The 19,128-nt window shown below is 48.8% G+C and overlaps 7 protein-coding genes across 7 annotated transcripts; 1 reads left to right on the top strand and 6 right to left on the bottom strand.

Annotated features, from left to right (window-relative positions):
- Window positions 1-27: 27 nt before the first annotated feature.
- F5147DRAFT_57873 (uncharacterized protein) lies at window positions 28-1,351 on the bottom strand. The gene is made up of 6 exons (XM_041431453.1): window positions 1,216-1,351; window positions 1,087-1,164; window positions 985-1,026; window positions 694-931; window positions 463-639; window positions 28-408 (listed from the first exon to the last, which is right to left on the bottom strand). Coding segments are annotated over exons 2-6 (660 nt in total). The 5' UTR covers window positions 1,089-1,164; window positions 1,216-1,351; the 3' UTR covers window positions 28-207.
- A 96-nt stretch (window positions 1,352-1,447) lies between these two features.
- F5147DRAFT_682070 (uncharacterized protein) lies at window positions 1,448-3,604 on the bottom strand. The gene is made up of 10 exons (XM_041436425.1): window positions 3,486-3,604; window positions 3,392-3,437; window positions 3,306-3,334; window positions 3,189-3,255; window positions 3,101-3,141; window positions 2,833-3,039; window positions 2,516-2,776; window positions 2,197-2,469; window positions 1,960-2,136; window positions 1,448-1,909 (listed from the first exon to the last, which is right to left on the bottom strand). Exons 1-10 carry the CDS (start codon window positions 3,515-3,517, stop codon window positions 1,552-1,554), a joined length of 1,491 nt encoding a protein of 496 aa, XP_041295521.1. The 5' UTR covers window positions 3,518-3,604; the 3' UTR covers window positions 1,448-1,551.
- Window positions 3,605-3,633: 29 nt separating this feature from the next.
- Window positions 3,634-5,359, bottom strand: F5147DRAFT_682067 (uncharacterized protein). The gene is made up of 8 exons (XM_041436424.1): window positions 5,261-5,359; window positions 5,187-5,203; window positions 5,101-5,130; window positions 4,770-5,034; window positions 4,500-4,718; window positions 4,433-4,449; window positions 4,356-4,385; window positions 3,634-4,306 (listed from the first exon to the last, which is right to left on the bottom strand). Exons 1-8 carry the CDS (start codon window positions 5,336-5,338, stop codon window positions 3,991-3,993), a joined length of 972 nt encoding a protein of 323 aa, XP_041295520.1. The 5' UTR covers window positions 5,339-5,359; the 3' UTR covers window positions 3,634-3,990.
- Window positions 5,360-5,685: 326 nt separating this feature from the next.
- F5147DRAFT_682057 (glycoside hydrolase family 16 protein) lies at window positions 5,686-7,227 on the bottom strand (the record flags this gene model as incomplete). Its single annotated transcript, XM_041436423.1, has 6 exons — window positions 7,089-7,227; window positions 6,811-6,931; window positions 6,520-6,756; window positions 6,153-6,467; window positions 5,781-6,100; window positions 5,686-5,726 (listed from the first exon to the last, which is right to left on the bottom strand). The coding sequence occupies exons 1-6, from the start codon at window positions 7,111-7,113 to the stop codon at window positions 5,686-5,688; spliced, it is 1,059 nt and encodes a 352-aa protein (XP_041295519.1). The 5' UTR covers window positions 7,114-7,227.
- Window positions 7,228-9,145: 1,918 nt separating this feature from the next.
- F5147DRAFT_682048 (glycoside hydrolase family 16 protein) lies at window positions 9,146-10,945 on the bottom strand. The gene is made up of 7 exons (XM_041436422.1): window positions 10,929-10,945; window positions 10,845-10,885; window positions 10,529-10,690; window positions 10,308-10,495; window positions 9,941-10,255; window positions 9,572-9,891; window positions 9,146-9,517 (listed from the first exon to the last, which is right to left on the bottom strand). Exons 3-7 carry the CDS (start codon window positions 10,688-10,690, stop codon window positions 9,477-9,479), a joined length of 1,026 nt encoding a protein of 341 aa, XP_041295518.1. The 5' UTR covers window positions 10,845-10,885; window positions 10,929-10,945; the 3' UTR covers window positions 9,146-9,476.
- A 1,433-nt stretch (window positions 10,946-12,378) lies between these two features.
- On the bottom strand, window positions 12,379-15,367 carry F5147DRAFT_631627 (uncharacterized protein; the record flags this gene model as incomplete). Its single annotated transcript, XM_041432805.1, has 7 exons — window positions 12,379-12,928; window positions 13,003-13,742; window positions 13,801-14,159; window positions 14,227-14,391; window positions 14,474-14,537; window positions 14,595-14,832; window positions 14,886-15,367. 7 exons carry the CDS (start codon window positions 15,365-15,367, stop codon window positions 12,802-12,804), a joined length of 2,175 nt encoding a protein of 724 aa, XP_041295517.1. The 3' UTR covers window positions 12,379-12,801.
- Window positions 15,368-16,853: 1,486 nt separating this feature from the next.
- Window positions 16,854-17,045, top strand: F5147DRAFT_541321 (uncharacterized protein; the record flags this gene model as incomplete). The annotated part of the gene is made up of 1 exon (XM_041430239.1): window positions 16,854-17,045. A coding segment is annotated over one exon (192 nt), but the record flags the coding sequence as incomplete, so codon positions are not given.
- Between the last annotated feature and the right edge of the window lie 2,083 nt (window positions 17,046-19,128).

Here is a 19,128-nt window from a genome sequence, read left to right as displayed (position 1 = left end):
ACGTGGATAAGAGATGGTATCCATAATAATAGTAGTGAAGATCATAGAATGCGTAGATTAATGCTGGCTACTGTGGTATGCTGGTATGGGCAAATGTGGTAGCTAGTTATATGCGTATGGTAAAGTACTAGCGATGCAAATGGAGACAACAAAGCAAAAATGAGAACACCTATAACAAATAGATGTAATACAGCAACATATATGATTTTAGGAGTGGTCTTGAGGATGCGTGCTCGGCTGGAGGGAGAGAGTTGGAGTTGAGCCGCGCTCTATTATGGTCACTCGAGGAGGCTCGTCGTCGTCGCCATCATCTTCATGCATAGGATTGGTATCTACCAACCAGGTTGGAAGTCTCAAATCAGACCACGACCAAGATTGCCAGGGTCCATGATCTACCAGAGGCAAGTCCTAAAGGACTTGCGTTTAGATCTTCCCCGTGTAACAAAAAAATAATTGACGTACAACAACTTTAGTTGAGGTATCGACGACCACCTCCTCCGGGTCAGGCGAAGACGAGCTTTCTTTGAAAACGGCAGGAGTTCCCCGTTGATCGTCATTGGGAGTCAAAGGAGGTGGTGGTGTGAGATTGTCGGCGTCTGTGTTAGACGATGAGGAAGGGGAGGCTTTTTCGACTATGATCTGACGGATCACATAAATTCCACCAAATAAAACAGGGCTATCGAAGCGACTCACTGTTTCCCTCGATGGACGACTGGTGGCACGGGCACCCGCGACTGGCTTCTTTAAACAACGTTCGCGGTGTTTCAGCCAATGGAAGGGATCATACAGACTCTTCGGGGATAGTTTTATACGATTTCCGCAGCGTTTGCAGGTGACAAAGAGTGGGCCAAGAACCTCTGCCATCGGGTCGTCACGTAGCCTTTTCTCTCTCGCAATTTCGCCTACAGTTCGGCGAGGCGCATCTCCGCTGCTCAAAGCAGCTGGATGAATATGTAGCTAATCGGAGACGACAGAGATGCTCACTCATGGATGCCTTTTAAACTAGAATCTTTCCTCGACGACCCCCTGCGGGAGTGGCACGAATAGAATGAGCAACAATAACATCGGTTAGCGATAAATACCCACATGACTTTGATGGCGGGGGGATGAGACAGTGCAGTGGGGGGAGAAACGTATTTTCAGCGGGTATCAATGTCCAATTTTCTAGAGTGTGGAATGAGCTTTATCGGTCCGGACGTGGTGGTGGCCACTGACCTGTAGTCCAATTCCGTGTGGGGGGAAATTGGAAGCGTATGCCGAAGAGCTGCGTACACTTTACGCGCCAATACAAAAACCTCTATATCTCAACGGTTCAGTTGTATATGCGCGACAGTCAGGCGTAAGAGCGAACGTCACGGGAAGAAAGTGGAGAGCGGGGACACACTTCGGAAATTTCCGTCGACTTACATGCATGCTCGTTCGCGCGTGTTTACATTTACTCCAAGTGTCCAGGGGAATAGTTGAATGGCATTATAAAGAAAACAAAGCACAATAGATAGAGCGGGGTACAATACAGTCGACACAACTCGCACAACACACTAGTACCAACATTTACGTAGATGGAGTGCCTAAACCTTCACGGAAACCACGCACGAAAGCTTTGAGAGGTTGTATAAACCAACCCCACGGACCTGGCGCCTCATTCTCGGGCACTTGGTAGGCCACGGTTCTCGGACGATTCATAGGACGGTCTTCTCCAGCATCTTCTTCGTCCCGGGCACGTTTCTCCCCAATGCGATACGGGGGGTTGTCATTGATGGCTATGACGTCTGTAGGCGCTGAACTCGAGGATGTAGGGGGTTTGTGTACCTCGTTGATAGGCGTTTGAGTGATAGCCTGACCAGATGGTGGAGGGAAAACGCGCGAAAGTCGAGAACCAAGAGGCTTTGGAGTGAGTTGAACAGTATGACTACAGCCACTATTACTTATAAGAACATTGATAAAATGATATCCACTTACGAAGAACACTTTGCTTTGTGCTCGTGCCACTTGGTCAAATCATACTGAGCGACGCCGTCCAGCTCGACAGTTGTCCTGCAAAAAGCACACTCGACATGTCGAGCGGAGGACGACTTCGCTTGAGGGTCAGTCAGCAGACTATATTTTCTCTCTGCGGTAGCCACTCGGCTGCTGGGTCTGGTTAAATCATTAGTTAGCAAAAGTATGGTAAAATCCAGAAAAGAAAGAATCACTCACACGACACCTGAACATCGTTGTTGATGTGCGTGCCAATTTCCAAGAACATAGGCATGATCGATCGACAGCTTGATCCATTTCTGGCAGGATCGACAAAGAATTTCGTGAGGCTTGACCTCTTGAGCACGAGGATCCTCTTCCAGTAAAGCTTTCCTTTCGGCGTCATCCTGCCGAGCCGACTGAGGTGAAGACTGTTTAGTAATCTCCTGACTCAATTCTGATACCGAAACGTCTCCTTCGGGTTTTTCCACTTCGGTCTCGTCTCGGTGGCTCCTGTTCGGATAAGTAGTGTTCAATTTTCAGTGTGAAATGTACTAACTTCTTCGAAACAGGGGACCGTGGGTCACATCTCCGTCGATGGATCTCCCAAGGACGAACAGCATACGTCTGTCTCTTACCAAGGTTGATCCATTTGTCGCATCGAGCGCAATGGACTCGGCGCGGCTCCATATCGTCACATTGTGACTGGTCTTTGAAATACTGAATACGCTCGGATTCAGACCGGCGTATTCGACCTCCGGCAGATGATTCTGCAATGGACGAGGTTTCATCTGCATCGTCATCAGGGGTATCAGGACACCTGGTTATCCAGTGTGGTGAGTGACCATTACGCGCCAAGGAACCCGAGATACGTACTTGGCTTTGGATGAGGGGGAACTCTTATCTGATGATTTCGCACGAACAGAAAGGACAGAGGGGCTCTCATGGCGGATGGGGCGGTTCAAGGATACCACTGATGAGGTACGACTACGGGATCCCTTGGCTTTGCTGACAGGCTTTGCAGAAAGCACCTGGCTTTCTTGGGAATTGCGGGGGGATTGTGGTGGCGAAGGTCCAGGGAGACTAAATAGCATATACAGATAATCATGAATCATAGATGCACAGTTTTATACTCTGAACTCACAGAACCTCGACTATTTTTGGGGCAGCTTTCGGTTCAGACGGCTAATCCATCGTTAATTGACAAGCCAAGCGTATAGAAACCAGCTTACGGGTGATTCTTGGGGGTCACCAATTCCAATACTTTGATGCGTATCCAATTCTTCATCTGACTTGTCTCTGCCGAAGCGTAAGGTGATTTAACGCGTCTAGTATGTTTTATGGCGTACTCCGCAATGTTCGGAACACTTCTTTTCTTCTGAAAAGGCTCGTCAGAGAACTATTCGCGTGGTGTCGCGTGAAATTACGCGCTGACCTTGGCCTTGCCAGCGTGTTTGATCTTGGATGATTCAACCTTTGGTCTAAGTGTCATGTCAGCGGGAAACGTATGAAGTGCCTTTAAAAACAACCTCTCCGGGGATGAATTCACACTATCGCTCATGGTGAAAGAATGTATCGGGTCAGCTCAAAAAGAAAAAGAAATATACGGGACAAGGACAATGAACTCTACGTGGTGGTATCACTGAAAGGTTCGGTGCCAAGCATGTACAAACAAAGTCAACATCAACAAGGGAAATCCCCCATTTGGTTTGCCTTCGATAAGAATGAATTCCAGAAGCTTGCCCCAGAGAAACGAGTCGAAGGCATTAAAGCTTACAGAACTACAGTACGATATTCTAGGTATCGCTTTGAAAAGCGAGGCTAAAATTACAACCACCTTGCTCCAAGCAAAAGTCCAAAATTTACAACGAACGTATTTACTCCCCCGACTTCGAATAGTCACTTGGACCCGTAAGCAGTGGGTCGTACCGTTCTGAAGAGATGTTTGGTTGAGGGCTATTGATAGGAGAGTCGACTATAGGATAAAAAGATCCAACAGGACGAGGTAGCGCAGGTACGTGCAGGGACCCAATCTCATGGTTTGATTGAGCTAGTAAATGGTATGGTATGGGACCATAGACTTGATTGGGGAATGGCAAAGGTGCCATCATCATGGAGGACTGTTGAACTTGAATTGGAGTTGGATGGGGAGGCTGCATACTCCCCATCGCAACCACTGCTGAAGATCATGATTATGAGATGAGGTAACGTTTTATTGGATGTTTGCGTACCATCACTATCCGATCCTTCACCGAGATGTGGGCATCCGCCACTAACACCTTGCTGAGTGCATATTTGACAGATGCGATCAAGGCACTGGTACCCCTTACGCACACAATGTAGGCATGGCCTAACGATCGTCAACCAATGCGCAAACCATCGGCATCAAGGCCACCTACCTCACACCTTCACACCGCACCTTGTCACGTCTATGCAGTTGTCGAAGCGATGTTCTAGATCGTAGTGGATGACTTACCTGCAATACACACAAGCCTGAAAAGATAGCGTCAGAAAAAGTATACTTATTCCAAACAAAGACTGACCGCTTTGACACGGGTACCATGACCTCTGCCCTTCCTCTGAACACTGATACACTCCTTGCCACATTCAACACATTGCCTACATGGACGTGCATCCTCGCATTTCTTATTTTCTTGCCTGCAACCCTCGCAACGAAGTTTAACAAGTTTAGGTCCCTTTCCCACATGAACACACTCTTCCCCGCGTGCAATGCATCGAGAGCAAGGTCGCTGATCATCACACTAGACGTAGGGTATGTCAAAATCGCATCCACAACCACAGCACAAGCTTACCTTCTTATTATCCCGACGACAGTTCTGGCAGGCCAGTTTTGCACGGTCGGGCTTTGAGCGATGTGGCCCGCGGAGAACTAAGACGGGAGGAGGTTCTGCACGCAATACCGGGTGGTGATGGCCTTCGGTGCACTCTACCTGATCCTCTCGGCACCTGAGGCAAGGCTTTCCACCTTCACAGCGCGCGCGAGCCTTTCGACAGTTCTCGCACCCAGCAACACACTGTTCAATAGTGTAACCTTTCTTAACGCAGCCTCCACAAGGCCTAATTGATCGCGATATCAATTCATGAATTAAAGGAAATTAAGATCAGAGTAGAGGCAAAGCCTACTTTTGACCATCGCAGCGTATTTTGTCACGCCTGCAGGGGAAGAATATTAGGACACGAGGAGTGCCCCTCAATCACGAGATCATTACCTGCAACTAGCACATGCCTAGCGATATTCCTGATAAGCTAACATTAAAAGGTAGCGTGAACGTTAAGCACAAACCTTGACTGCTCTTCTTGGCCACGCTGTCGTGATGATGTCGGATATCGGGACTGGCGGCGGCTGCTGCTGGGAATCCATCGGTCTGCAGGATGTGGTCAGTTAACAAAAGAGGTGTGTGAACATATCCCCTTTTCCAACGTACGAGGTTGGACCATTACGTAAGTGGCTTATCTATCACCATCTCAGGAAACAGCATAACATAATAGTAAATACTACCAATAGGGTCCATTGTATTTAGGATGATTGTACAGATGCCCGATCATGCGGGAACTTCTCCAAATTCCTCCAAATGCCAAACAAAAAAGTGACATATACAAACAGAGAACGATACTGTCAAAGAAAAGAAAAGAAAAGAAGGACGTTTTGAGACAGATGACGCTCTACAGTAGCAAAGCAGGGGAAAATCAAGGATTGAGGCCAGGTGTTTACTGGTAGACGGCGACGTAGTTGATGACCCACTTGGCATCTACAACGGAGCAATGAGCATTGCGGAACGAATAAGTATCCAGCCGAAACTCACCGACATAGTTACTAGCATCGGCGACCATATCCGTGCACGTTCCTGAGCATCCAGATTGTGAGTATGCACCAGCTGCCCAATTGCCACAGATAGTAGTGTCGATGACCATCTGGTGTTCATAGAAGTTGTCTGCTATGTCACAGGTTTGTGCAGACCAAAAACCAGACGGAGTGCCCCAATTGGAAGGCGTAGGTGCTTGGGATGTGAGATCAGCAGGGATGTCAGACCGGGCGAAGTGCCATATTGACAAGCCAACGGAATTGTCCCACAGAAGAGCAAAGACACCGCCCCCTGCATTGTTGAAGCCATCCGCAAAAGACCTGCCCCGGGGACTGTTAGGTTGGAATTGACGAACAAGAAAGAGATACAAACGTCGAGCTACTATCCATGATGCTGCAGCCCGCATCCGAGGACTCAGTGCTGTAGCAGTTGCTCGCGAGGACAGAACCTGTATATTCATCGGAATCATTCGTATCGATGGTGCAGGAGTAGTTTGTGCCACTATGAACTGTCATCTGATTTTGCGCCTGGTTATTAATACCTTCGACAATGTCAATTTCACCCCCATATGGCCAGTTCGGTCCAACGGTCCAGAAACTAGGCCATACAGAACAGCCGACAGGCATTTGGGAGGCGTCCAAGACAAAGAGACCGCCACTGTAGCTCGTCTGAGATGTGATACGAACACTGTGACTGTGGTGAGGCGTATATAATATCAATAAACACGGTCTTTACGCACGCGTCACGATCGCCGCCGGCAGCAACAGTGCTGGTTGAATCAATTGCCAGGACAATTGAGGACGAGGAAGACGATGAAGAGGAGTAGCTGTCGGTATCACCCTTATCGTTGTCGTTGCCATTATCATTGTCAGAGTCGCCATTGACATATGCAAGTCCCTTAGACTGTGCGTCTGATTTGCTTTGGTAGATGACATTCCCACCAGTGGGGTCCGAGCCAGTATAGAAGTCCCAGTCACTAGATGGGTAGAAGACCATTAGCCGAGTTGCAAGTTAAAAATGGCTAACACACTCGAAGAAATCATTGCCCTGATAATAGTCTTTAACGGAGTAGGCAGTGGTACGGCTGTAACGCGAGGGCGAGTATTGGCGAGCACCAACCAGAATGGTCAATGGGAGCATCGCTAGACAGACTGTATAGAAAGAACGCATCGTGCAACGTGATGCAAAAGAGAGGAAAGCGTAAGTAGTCCTAAAAAACAGCAGGAGGAGGGAAAGTAATGCAACACCAATAGTAACGTTGGCCATCGGGTTTTATTGTACTTGACATGGAGAATGACGTTCACCCACCTCGTTGCTTCGGGCAGTACTCCATTACCTCGCCCCAGTTAGCCTCTCCTAACCAGACGAACCGATCATTCGTCGTTCCTTCGTATTCGCGTTGGTCACCGAAGTTCAGAACCGCACCTCATTGTGGCCCTGTTTGATCTTATTTTATCCTCAATGCAACCACCACTCTTTGTACTCTGGTAGTTGCTTGGCCTTCCCTCCTCGTCTACATTGGTCAATGTGACTTCATCGGCCGCAATGGCGACCCTGTAAATGACAAGAGTCAAAACATGCATAGCTGAAACTGAAGTACTGGCCGAAAGAGTATCGTCGTCAAGCTCTATCCCCGACGCGCCACAGTAGCTCGAATAAGACAGCTTTATACCCCCCTAAAGTCCGGACTGTGTTCATCAGGGTCGGGACATCAAAGGATGGGTAAGGCGTCAATGCTTTGAAATCCCTTTTGAACACGTTAGCATGCAAATAACTCACTACCTCCATTGTATGGTACATTCCGGTGTCGTATATGTTACTAATTCGCATTTTGGTGATTAATATTCGAATTGCCGAGACTCACATGATCTCACGAATTCTGTAGCTTCTGCCGCATCTGCCATACTGGTTGGCAGAGCGGCAGCAAGAATAAGATCTAGAAGCTGGAAGGAAGCGAACAGCGAATTCAACGTACGTGATAATCGTAATAGGAGACTCGGTTATATTCCAGTCGCATCAAGCGAATATGCCCCGAGAATATCGTTGTGTGCAAGCGCCAACTCATACTAGTAATGCATTCCTTTTTCTCGAGCTCCAAGAGTCGGCAAATACCTTGAAATCAACCCGAAGAACGCGCATGTCATGGACATTAGGGATGTATGCTCAGGTGGTAATGAGCTGGCCAGTACGGCTGACCCTTAAAGGATCCCCGCCACGCACAATTGCGACGAGACAGGTTAGATGTGGCTCCATAATCAATCCCCATGCACAAGCACTTTTCAATTCTGCAGCCTGAAAAACCTCTCATTTGAGCAGGTTCAAGCGTAAACAAGTCCAGATCCATTCTGGCATGGATCTGTGCAACAACTGAGGGTGGCCGACGAGAGAGCAATGTTGTGACAACATCGAAAGTAGTTGAAGGGCACTGTCCAGTTTGATGGGCATTGGTCAGAGTAACGGAACTGGAAAGAAAAGGTTCACGAACCAATCATATCAATGCAGGGTGTTTGAAATTTGAAGTGCGTGCAGCCAACTTGAAGGTGAACCAACTGTTGTAGAATAGTGCGGATGGAAATCAATTCTGAGTGACAATCGAGTGGGGTTTGGTCACTGCGCACGCGCTGGGATGAAGGACTTGGAGGACTTTTTCTCGTTTTCACGTAGATCTCACAAACCCATAGCACGTGCAACTTCTTGGTGACCACGGAGCAGTGGTTATGTTGATGAGAGGATCATTCTGATAGACACATCAGCAAAAACCACTGGCTTGTTTGCATGATGAGAAAGAGAAACATCTAGCCTTCAGCTCTAGGGTGATGCAGATCAGTTATACTGTGTTCAATCAAATGTTCAAAGTTTGGGTTTTGGAAATAGTACTATAGTCTCCGAAAAAAAACTCAGCATCACGTGCACGTTGTGACCACACAACTTCGCGTCGCGCAGTTCATCTTGCGCCAACTTTGTACCAGAGCTGCTAGCATTATGGATAAAATCCACGCAGAATTGCTGTAGGGCTGTCGTGAGCGACCATATTGGCTCAGTCGGTGCTCCTTCCTATTCTAGTTCAGCTCAGTGCACTTAACATCGTGTTCATCAAGCCGCGTAACGACGTTGAACAAGTCTGCCCATGGATTCAGCACGACATTGACTCGGAGTCGCGAGCAGGCTTAGACCCATCATGCGGATATAATGCTGCAAAACCTTCTGTAGCCTGCTTACGATCGCAAGTCTCAACAACCTGACTTGCGAAATTGTCTTCAGGCCGTTCTACAAGTTTGGCATGGATGTGCTAGACGCGCCACTCATTCATTGGTAAGGTGTTTTTACACTCATGCAAGTGTACTGCTGTGGATCAAAGCTGCATAATATAAGCCTCCCATGGAAGCTATCGATATCGCGCTTGTTGAATATATCATTTGCGTGCTGCTTCACGCGACTTGGACATCATATGTCAGCAGAACGATACCCTTATGTTCCGAGACCACCAGAACAACATCGATACGCAAGCGTCAGACAAGTCAGGCATCCACGCTTCAACGGGCTTCTATTTCCTTTGTCCCCCGAGGTTTCATGTACTTAATACATCAAATAAAACGAATTATAATAGTCCGAGCTCAGATATTCAGCAATGTCCAATATAGTCCGGGCCCTGCCCTAACCGACAGTCAAACGCGAATAAATGGTTGAGGCGAATGGTCACTGATAAACAGCGACGTAGTTGAGAACCCACTTAGCATCTACAACAGAACACTGAGGAATGCGGAGCGATTAAGCATTCAGCGGAAACTTACCAACGTAGTTGCTAGCATTAGCAACCATATCCGTGCATGTTCCTGGGCATCCAGATTGCGAGTATGCACCACCTGCCCAGTTGCCACAGATGGTGGTGTCGATGACCATCTGGTGCTCGTAGAAGTTGTCTGTTATGTCGCAGGTTTGTGCAGACCAGAAACCAGACGGAGTGCCCCAATTGGAAGGCGTAGGTGCTCGGGCCGTGAGATCACTAGGGATGTCAGCCCGAGCGAAGTGCCACATCGACATGCCAGCGGAATTGTCCCACAGAAGCGCAAAGACCCCGCCCCCCGCATTGTTAAAGCCATACGCAAAAGACCTGCCCCAGGACCGTTAGGTTGCGACTAATGCACATAAGAGATACAAACGTTGAGCTACTATCCATGATACTGCAGCCTGAGTCTGAGGTCTCAGTGCTGTAACAGTTGCTCGAGAGGACAGAGCCTGTGAACTCAGAAGAATCATCTGTGTCAATGGTGCAGGAGTGGCTTGTGCCACTATGAAGTGTCATCTGATTTTTCGCCTGGTCATTGATACCCTCGACAATGTCAATTTCACCCCCATATGGCCAGTTTGGTCCAACGGTCCAAAAGCTAGGCCATGTAGAACAGCCGACAGGCATTTTGGAGGCATCCATGATAAAGAGACCGCTGTTATAACTGTTTTGTGATGTGATACGAACACTACAATTGCGGTGAGGCGCATATAATATAGATAAACACGATCTTTACGCACGCATCACGATCGCCGCCAGCGGCAACAGTGCTGGTTGAATCAACTGCAAGGACTGTCGTGCCGTCGGAGTTGACATATGCAAGTCTCTCAGACTGTGCAGCCGACTTGTTTTGATAGATGACATTTCCACCGACGGGGTCTGAGCCAGTATAGAAGTCCCAGTCACTAGGTAGATGGAAGATCATTAGCTGCGTTACAAGTTGAAACTATGTAAGTGGTACGTACTTGAAGAAATCTTCACCCTGGTAATAGTCTTGGATCGTGTAGGTTCCGTCAGTCGACGGTCTACCAATAGTGATAGGGAAGTGACGTGAGTACGAGCGAGCACCAACCAGGGTGATCAATGGGAAAGCTGCTAGAACGAGTCTATGGAAAGAACGCATCGCACAGTCACGGTGTAAATGAGGGAAGCTTGGGAGTCGTCCGAAGCAATGAAGCAGCAAGTGAAATAGAAGGGAGAAAATCAATGAAACGTTGATAATAACATTGGCCACGGGGTTTTATTGTGCTTTTGACATCAAAAATGATGCCCACGACCTCGTTGCTTCATGGTTGCACCATTACCTCACTCCGGCTAGTGCCCCAGACTATAAGCAAACCAACCGAAAGAAGATCAATCATTTCCTTTGTATTCGCGTCCGACAGTCATCTTCGCGGGCCTGATTGATCTCAGCGCCTTATCTCAATCCAACCGCCATCCTTTGTATCTTGGAAATGATCACTCTTCTTGTTGATATTTGCATTTGATAAAATGCAATTGCAACACTGTAAATAACAGGAGTCAAGATTCATGGCTAACATGGTGGCTGAAAGAATTTCTTACTTAGCTCAAGCGCTATAGAGCGGCGCTAGATTATTCTAAATTGGACGGTTTTTCGAACAGTCTGGGCTAGGTCGATCAGGGAAGGAGTGAGGCGCGAATACTATGGAATTGATGTTGAACAAAATTAGCCTGCAAAGACCGCACTGCGTCTACTGTGCGGCGCGTTTTGACAACGTACGATATGGCCCTATCTCGTTTTTTAGTCGGCTGATTTTTGAATTGTTGAGACGCACATTATATCACAGGTTCTGCGACTCGGATGTAGCATTCTGCCGTATCTGCTTGGCAGAGCCATCAAACAGCTTGAGAGAGCGGCAACCTTCTGCCGACAGCACTGAAATCTCAAGGCTTGGATCATTGGAGCCGAACAGTAAACGGACGTGATGATTGTAACGACGACAATTGTCAATATTGAGCGGACAGAACGTCGCTATGGGAGACTCGACTATGTTTAAATATGTATCTCCAGGTGGCGGGTTGTATTTTGTGGCGGCAGTTCATGAATCACTTCTCTCGAACTTCATTGTTCGGAGAATAGTCTGAAAATTAAACGTTGAAAACGCGCGAGGCAGTCGCATCATGACTCTCCTTTCGAATTGTGGTCGATGACGAAGTCAACGAGGGTACCGAGATGTCCCAGTGAACAATGAAGACGGATGTAGGTTCCAGTGATGAACGAATCAGTGCAACGATGGCCGAGAAGGTGAGGTTTTGACAGTGTTGAAATTATTCAAGCCGCGCAGGGCATGGGGTACGGACGAGCGCACAGGCGGAACAAAAAGGTCGACAAACTGAGGAATATCGGTGTCCTACAATCGTGAACAATGAAGTTGGGAACAGAATTCTTTTCGAATCCAAGACTGTGACGTTTGTTCGTGACCGGCGCTACGCATAGGCCCGGGGATGAAGGAATCGGAGTTCTTCTCGTTCTCTGAAAATCTCCCATGGATCCAGCGTGCAGCTGAAAGAAGTACATAGGCGGCCACTAGTGACAATTAAGTTAGCGAAGATCAACTGACCTGTTTCACCAAGTACTATGGTCATGAAATGTGCAACTTGAAGCAAGTCACACATAGTGACAGTGGCTATGTTGCCGAGAGGATGATCGATAGACACTGCGCACTTATGTCGAGAAATTTACGGTGGCGCTCAGCCAAAAGTCCCACGTGCGCTCACGTGGTCTCGATCTTTGCCCTTTTCGAGCCGGATCACTGCGTGACGGCGGCCGTGACGCGTGATTGCGCCAAACGGACGCAGATGGGTACGAAAAAAGCGGAGCGCGTGACGGCCGCCGACGCGCAGGTTCAGGCCTGCTCACTCACTCGCTCGCTCGCTCACTAGGCTTTGTGTCTGATTTTCGTCGTTGGTGTGGACCTCCCGGACCTCAGGACATTCGAAACCAACTTGCAAGAACTTAGAAGGCACGCGGGAAAGACGGACTCGGAGGAAAGAAGCACGAAAGAGTTGGGGGAACTAACTAGCGCTGGGAAGGAGAGAGTACGGCGAGGAAGTACCTAGGGTAGAGAAGTAGGTGCGGGAATGTACAGTATCAACAGTCCTGGCATGTGGCCTTTGCAATATGAAGTGATTCGTGGTTATAGTACTTACAAGTTACGAGCGTTCGAGTGGGCGGCAGTAGTTGGTATGGTTCCGAAGTGAGAGTCCTCCGTGTCATTTGTTGCGACGGACACGCTCTCCTCGTGCAGCCCGTGCCTTGTTGACGGCTGCAAGCAGTGGGGTGTGTCCCCGCTCGGCTTCTGGGTAGGCTGCAAGGAAGAGGGCTTCGTCTGACTGGTAACTGGAGGTGACGAGGAAGAAAGAACAAAAGAATGTGTGAGCGCCGACGTGTGGATCGCAGCCGGAAGCACTCACTGGTTGATGAACTCGCGCGCAACAACGGCCCTGTTCTGGTACTGCATTGCGAGCTTCCGGTTCGGGCCTTGGTACCACTCCTGCGGCCAGTCCTTGAGTGGCGTCTTCAACCCTCTGTCGGGGTCACCGACGAGCCAGTGCGTGATGATGTCCCTCCAGGACTCGGCCTTCGGAGTCTTCAACCCGTTCGAACGGACGAGTGGCAGCCGTGGAATGACAAGACCGTTGCTTGGAAGTTGTTGAGTCGAGGCTGTGTGCGCAGCAGCAGATGGCAGTGGTCGAGTAGTTGGAGTGATGTGTGCGTGGCCATGGCTCCTGCGGACAGATGACAGAGGACGGGAGTGTGTTGGTGGTGGATGGACATGCCGAGGAGTTGAAATCTGAGGAGACTCTGCACTGCCAGATGCGGAGACTCGGAGAAGGGTGAAGCGGGGATCTTCTTCGAGCTGTGTTGGAGGTAGGTGTCCAGCAGCCTTCAGGCAACTTGAAGTGGCCTGGACCATGCTGGTGAGTGACCGAAGCGAGTCGTTGACTGCACTGACGTCAACTCGCAAACGATTGACATCTGCGGTCACGGATGCATGAACCATGCGCAGCTCCTCAGTGGATGCTGGCCTCATGAGTGCCTGCTCGCCTGCAAGGGAGGATTCAGCTTCGCGGGAGAAAGGAGCGAGGGCATCACTGTAGTCGGTCTCATAGGTGTGTAGTTCGTCGAGAAGGTAACGAATGAGCGTGTTTCGCTGGGAATAGAATGAACGAGTGAGAGCGAGAAAAAAGTAGATCATTGAAGGCACATACCTGTTCACCATCAGCCCATCCTCCCCACCATCGAACCATGGCAAGTGACCACCGCTGACCAACCGGTGCGAACATAAACCAATACTGGGCACCTCCACGGCGGAAGCAGTGAGTCGAAAAACAGCCTAGGATGCCAGCACCTGTCGTTGCCTCGTCAATCCACTTTTGCACAGTGTCATGGGAGAGAGGCTGTCCAGGCTGCATGATGCCATTGGCACCCATCAAAGGGAAGATGAAGTCGTTTGGCCCGAGTGTGCGCCCGTAATGAAAAAACTCGAGCCATTTGATCCAGAGCAACATCCAGATGAAGCTGTCGCAGGAAGGCATGTCTGGGCGGGGAAATATCTTGTAGTGGTTGGCTGGTGTGAGGCACATACACCGCTACATCAGCAGGGCGTCACTTCATGCTAATCTGAATCAACTCACACCTAAGGTCTGCCTCGCAGATGCCCTTATCGACCCTTTTCTGCCATCCTTTTCGGTTCGAGAGGAATATTTCAAAATAGGTGTTGCTGTCGCTGAGTGTCAGTGGCTCGCGTGCCAGATACTTTTTCATGACGGTGTCCAGCAGGATTGTGTCGAGCGAGATGTCTTTGCGCTGCAGTTTCACGAGTTCGAAGCACCTACCAAAATGGTAAGTCAGCGAGCGCACATCAATTTCGGCAGGCGGGACAATACCTGCTCCATAAGGTCCATGCGCCAGCATCGAAAGTGACCTGTTCAAGATGGCGAGTGAGCTGGGTCCTTGTGTCGAGAGTCAGTTGGACCTGCGAAGGCAGTGTGCCGCTCATCACTAGCTGGATGGCCTGCAGTGCGATCTCCAGTGGGCATGCGGCCTCATGCCATTGGAGCATGCGATCCATGAAGTCTTTTGTCATTGCCATCGAGTGAGTTCGATCTCCGCCCTCTGCGCTGGCCTTGTGCTTGACAGATGCCATCACGTCGTAAACTTCCGCTGAGTCGGCTGGATTTCCCTCCCAGCGTTGTCTCGCCTCATTGAAACTCCACTTTCCACGAAACGTGCCGCCATCCCTGGTACAAGTCAGTACTCTCAGTCTGTACTGGTCCTGCAGGGTGTTGCTCACGCTTGCTCCCAGAGCTTTTTGAATGCTGCGCGGATACTTTCGACCGTGTTCTTGCTGAGGTTTTCGTGGAACCCCTTCAGGGACATGAAGAGGGCCAGCGCCTTGTCGGAGCATCGGTTTGGCGTGCACCCGAACGCATCTTTGAAGGCAGGATCTGCATACACATCGCTGTCTGGATTGTCTCTAACGAAAGAGGGCACTGACAGTGCCACCGGCTGTACCAAAGGCTCTTTGGGCACTGAGCAGTCCCCCTCGTCAGCGGAGCAGCTTGGTGCATCAAAATGGCTCGCGAGCCACTCGCGTCCCCGGCGTACATGGCCAGCATAGCTGCTCCTGGTCTTGTTTGCTTGGAGGTGCGTTTCAATTCCAAGTTCCTTGCATTTCTGGATGTCAGCCAAAGCTGACTTCAGGATAGCTGATTCTTTCCTCCGCCTCGGCTTCTTTTGAACGACGTCTGATGCCCCCTTCTTTGATCGTGCCATGTGGGAGGTAAAACACAAGACAGAGGTAATTGGTGGGACAGTTCTGAAATTTCAGAGGGTATGATGTCACTCCATGTTTTAAAATTCACTTGGCTCTCAATTTTGATTGACCCGCACTGTCGTAACACATAGTAGACTACACTAGTAAAGCATCACACTGAATTTCAACTACATACTGAGCACAAGAGTGAGTACCGTAGGATACCATCTGCCAAACCAAACACTAGCGCATACAGAACCATGATGCTGCTGCCGCGACCCCAAGCTTTCTTGAAGTAGTCCTGCACTCGCGCTGAGAGAAGCTGTTATGGATGTGATTCGTATGAAAACCTACCTTGACCGTCGTGTTCTCAAACTCAAAGTTTCCAGCATTGGCAACCAATCCTTGGATATTTTCGAGGCCCGGCCGGTGGACAAGCATGACAGAAATGCCCTGCCTGAACTGTGGCGAATCTGGGCGGAGGTCCAGTGCACGAACATCGTTCTGCTTGAGAACAGCAAGAGCGGTGGTCTGAAACCGGTGGACGAGCGTGACAGAAGCACCCTTGAAGGTGTTCTTGAACTGGCTGAACTGTGGCGAATCTGGGCGGAGGTCCAGTGCACAAACATTGTTCTGCTTGAGAACAGCAAGAGTGGCGGTCTGAAACTGGTGGACGAGCGTGACAGAAACGCCCTTGAAGGAGTTCTGGGCGGAGGTCCAGTGCATGAACGTTGTTCTGCTTGAGAACAGCAAGAGCGGTGGTCTGAAACTGGTGGACGAGCATGACAGAAACGCTCTTGAAGGAGTTCTTCAACTGGCTGAACTGTGGCGAATCTGGGCGGAGGTCCGGTGCATGAACGTCGTTCTGCTTGAGAACAGCAAGGGCGGCGGTCTGAAACTGGTGGACGAGTGTGACAGAAGCACCCTTGAAGAAGTTCTTTATTGCTGGACATCCCTCCAAGAATGGGACACTGGGTCCAGCCAACGGATTCCTGCTGAAGCGGTTGAAATGAATATTAGCATTAAAAAAACGGCCCCAAGTCAGATTCAAAAAGCAAAGGGACTCAGAGTATGAGTACGTCACACACTGGACATCCAGATAACCTACAAAAGGCTTGTCCGGACATGCGCAACCTACCGAGTTGGTTCACCTACAGAAGGCCTGCCAGCTCGGGAAGAGATGATGGAATGTTCCAAGTAGAACTTGAAGGAGGAACAAGTAAACAAAGACTTACACGAAAGACGACTCTGGCAATGATCCAAGGCAGTATCATCATATGACAAATAGTAGTAGTGTTTCTAGATGAGAATGTCAGTCAAAGGTATGCTGAAAAGTTTGATTGTACCTTCTAATCACACAAAACCGCAGTGTTACAGTAGCACACCATGCGGGGGGCAACGTTAACGACCGTCGAGATTCGGGCCGTGGTGTTGTACCCATTCTGCCTGTGACAAATAGTTTTAGATATCCTACAGGTGAAAAAATAATCAATATTCGATTGTACGCAACTTCCAATTGTGCCAGGATGGCATTCACAGATTTTCAAGGTGCAAGGAAGCTCTTTAGACCGAGTCATTGTGGATTTGACATGGGCGCGTTCCCTTCAGAGTATCTATGTAATGTTATCATGTGCACCTAAATTGAGCCACGTAGCAATTCTGAGATGGTTTTCATCTAGGACACTGAATTCTGACTTACAAGGTGACGCACGAGCAGAACTGAAGCGATTGAATATTGTGGCGAGAGGACACCCGGCAGAGATATCTTACACAGGGGAATCCAAAGGACAAAAGAGACGATGCCAGCGATTCTATCTCTTCGGCCAAAGTCAATCGTATGCGAGGAGGTTAGCTAGCACAGAGCACAATCCTCAGTAGGTAGAGAGTGTAGCTGGAATGACGGGACTATGTGAGTCCTCATAACCAAACGATTTCGAAAGCACGACTCACATTTCATGGGCTCTCGTGATGTCGATCGTAGGTTTTGGTAGTCTTCGATGTCTTGTCAAGACAACACAGCGAAATGTAAGCTGAGGATGAGGGTGGAGTGAAGGAAAGTCTAACCTTGGGGTGTATTTTGAGATTGGGATGCCGATGCGGATAGTTTCCGCTCAATTTGCTATTCGATGTATTAGAATACTTCAGGGTGTTACCAAAAATATGGCATCATACTTCGATAATGTTTTTGAACCACTGCAGACGCTCCTGCATCTCTTGCGTGACACGGGTGAAGAATCTAGCCAGCAACATGTCAACACTTTCAAGTTACTTCACATTGATGATCTACACATACTCCAGAGGGAACGAAGCATGATTCTTGAGATATGCTGTGCTCTGATGCGGGTTTTTAAAGCCCTCGATGATGTTGGTTGCGACAATCGTGTCTTGAACTGCTTGTTCAGTCTTCACTTTCAGGTCCTTGGCGAAGAGAGAGTCCGACTGAATAACGGAGGATACACCAAGCAGCTCCTGAATCGATAAAGTCGGTAACCAAACATACTGGATATATGCAATAAAATGAGGCGCACCTTGTGCAATTCGCGAATTAACTCCTGGCCCTTGATCGCCTCTTCCCCATTTTTCGCTGTTTAAGCTCGTTGCTTATTTGTATACATCCCTGAATGTGCGAGCTATGCGAAGTAAGTCCTAGGACATGTTAGCACTTATGATTAGCGTACTCGATAGTTTCAAACGTCCTCTTGATATCATCTGGAAGATCATTAAACTTCGTAGATTTTGAAAAAGGTGCAGGTCCGGTTATGGGTGTGGTACTACTCGAATGTCATTGAAGCCACCCTGAATATAAGTACCTTTGACTAACCTCATCATCCTGCGATATGTCAACCACCAATTTGAATTAGAACGATGCGAAAGGAACTCACGATGATTGTCTTTGTTGACTAGTAGACTGTTGCGGCTGAGTGAATAGGATACCCAGGACAATTTCACGACGAACAGGGAGAATTCTGGCGCAGGGTCAGCGGGGTAAGCGAGCAATAAAGGAAGATCACTTACCTATAAATTTTGCTACTGGGGAAGGGTGTGTGCAATACGGGGGGCCAACGTTAACGACCGTCGAGGAAGATGGGAGGCGACGGAGAAGAGACATCATGTGTCATGTGACCGTATTGTCTAAGTCACCATTTATGGCAACTGAGTAGGATGGGGAGGGCGGAGGGACAGGCGAGGTAGTGTAAAGTGCAGTAAAGTGCGAATTCTGGTGGGTAAAGTGAGTGAAGTGGGGACAGTGAAAAATTTACGGTAAAGTTTGTAAAGTTTGTAAATTTTCCCGGCAGGCGCGTGCGCCTGCCGGGATATCCCTCAACATCTACTAATAATTGTAAATTTTCACTCACCTTCTCGTTGATTCACAACGGGAGGCCTGCAGAACCAAGGTGCGACTCTGATGCATCTTTGTCGTTCTCGCACCCTCATTTGAAATCTTTGATTTCACACTTGCATTCATTCTGAATTTCTGACCGTGACTTCGTGCTATTAAATGATTGTCCGTGGAATCATGTATGACAGTCCTACTACTACTGATACAATCCATCTATCCATCCGTCTTCTAAGCCCAACCGTCCGTTGTCGCAGCTGCATCTACCGTCGGGGGGCCGCGCGTAGGTATCTTCAGGTTGCTCGGCGTTGTGTGACCGTGACATACCCTTGTTGGGTAGCGGGAGGAATCTTGGGAGGAATCTGCTTACAGCGTTTACATTAGGTAATCGTAAATTTTCGCAGATAAACAGGACTTATTTGCTCAATTGCACGTTGAGCAGAA

This window comes from Suillus discolor (assembly GCF_016758755.1).
Source record: "Suillus discolor strain FC423 chromosome Unknown F5147scaffold_13, whole genome shotgun sequence".
NCBI classification, from domain to species: domain Eukaryota; kingdom Fungi; phylum Basidiomycota; class Agaricomycetes; order Boletales; family Suillaceae; genus Suillus; species Suillus discolor.
The sequence above is the reverse complement of the archived record's forward strand: the minus strand, read 5'-3'. Positions and strand labels throughout refer to the sequence as shown.

What these genes read in the sequence shown, in the direction of transcription:
- F5147DRAFT_57873 (XM_041431453.1), bottom strand. An exon ending in AGTTTAAAAGGCATCCATGA is followed by an intron (nt 932 to 984) that starts GTGAGCATCTCT and finishes AGCTGCTTTGAG; the next exon opens with CAGCGGAGATGCGCCTCGCC. An exon ending in GTCGTCCATCGAGGGAAACA is followed by an intron (nt 640 to 693) that starts GTGAGTCGCTTC and finishes GTGATCCGTCAG; the next exon opens with ATCATAGTCGAAAAAGCCTC.
- F5147DRAFT_682070 (XM_041436425.1), bottom strand. Translation starts at nt 3,517, where the DNA reads ATGAGCGATAGTGTGAATTCATCCCCGGAGAG. An exon ending in GTGAATTCATCCCCGGAGAG is followed by an intron (nt 3,438 to 3,485) that starts GTTGTTTTTAAA and finishes CATGACACTTAG; the next exon opens with ACCAAAGGTTGAATCATCCA. An exon ending in CGGTCCCCTGTTTCGAAGAA is followed by an intron (nt 2,470 to 2,515) that starts GTTAGTACATTT and finishes TTATCCGAACAG; the next exon opens with GAGCCACCGAGACGAGACCG.
- F5147DRAFT_682067 (XM_041436424.1), bottom strand. Translation starts at nt 5,338, where the DNA reads ATGGATTCCCAGCAGCAGCCGCCGCCAGTCCCGATATCCGACATCATC. An exon ending in ATACGCTGCGATGGTCAAAA is followed by an intron (nt 5,035 to 5,100) that starts GTAGGCTTTGCC and finishes GCGATCAATTAG; the next exon opens with GCCTTGTGGAGGCTGCGTTA. An exon ending in GTGCGGTGTGAAGGTGTGAG is followed by an intron (nt 4,307 to 4,355) that starts GTAGGTGGCCTT and finishes GACGATCGTTAG; the next exon opens with GCCATGCCTACATTGTGTGC.
- F5147DRAFT_682048 (XM_041436422.1), bottom strand. Translation starts at nt 10,690, where the DNA reads ATGCGTTCTTTCCATAGACTCGTTCTAGCAGCTTTCCCATTGATCACC. An exon ending in GTGAAGATTTCTTCAAGTAC is followed by an intron (nt 10,496 to 10,528) that starts GTACCACTTACA and finishes CTTGTAACGCAG; the next exon opens with CTAATGATCTTCCATCTACC. An exon ending in ATCATGGATAGTAGCTCAAC is followed by an intron (nt 9,892 to 9,940) that starts GTTTGTATCTCT and finishes GTCCTGGGGCAG; the next exon opens with GTCTTTTGCGTATGGCTTTA.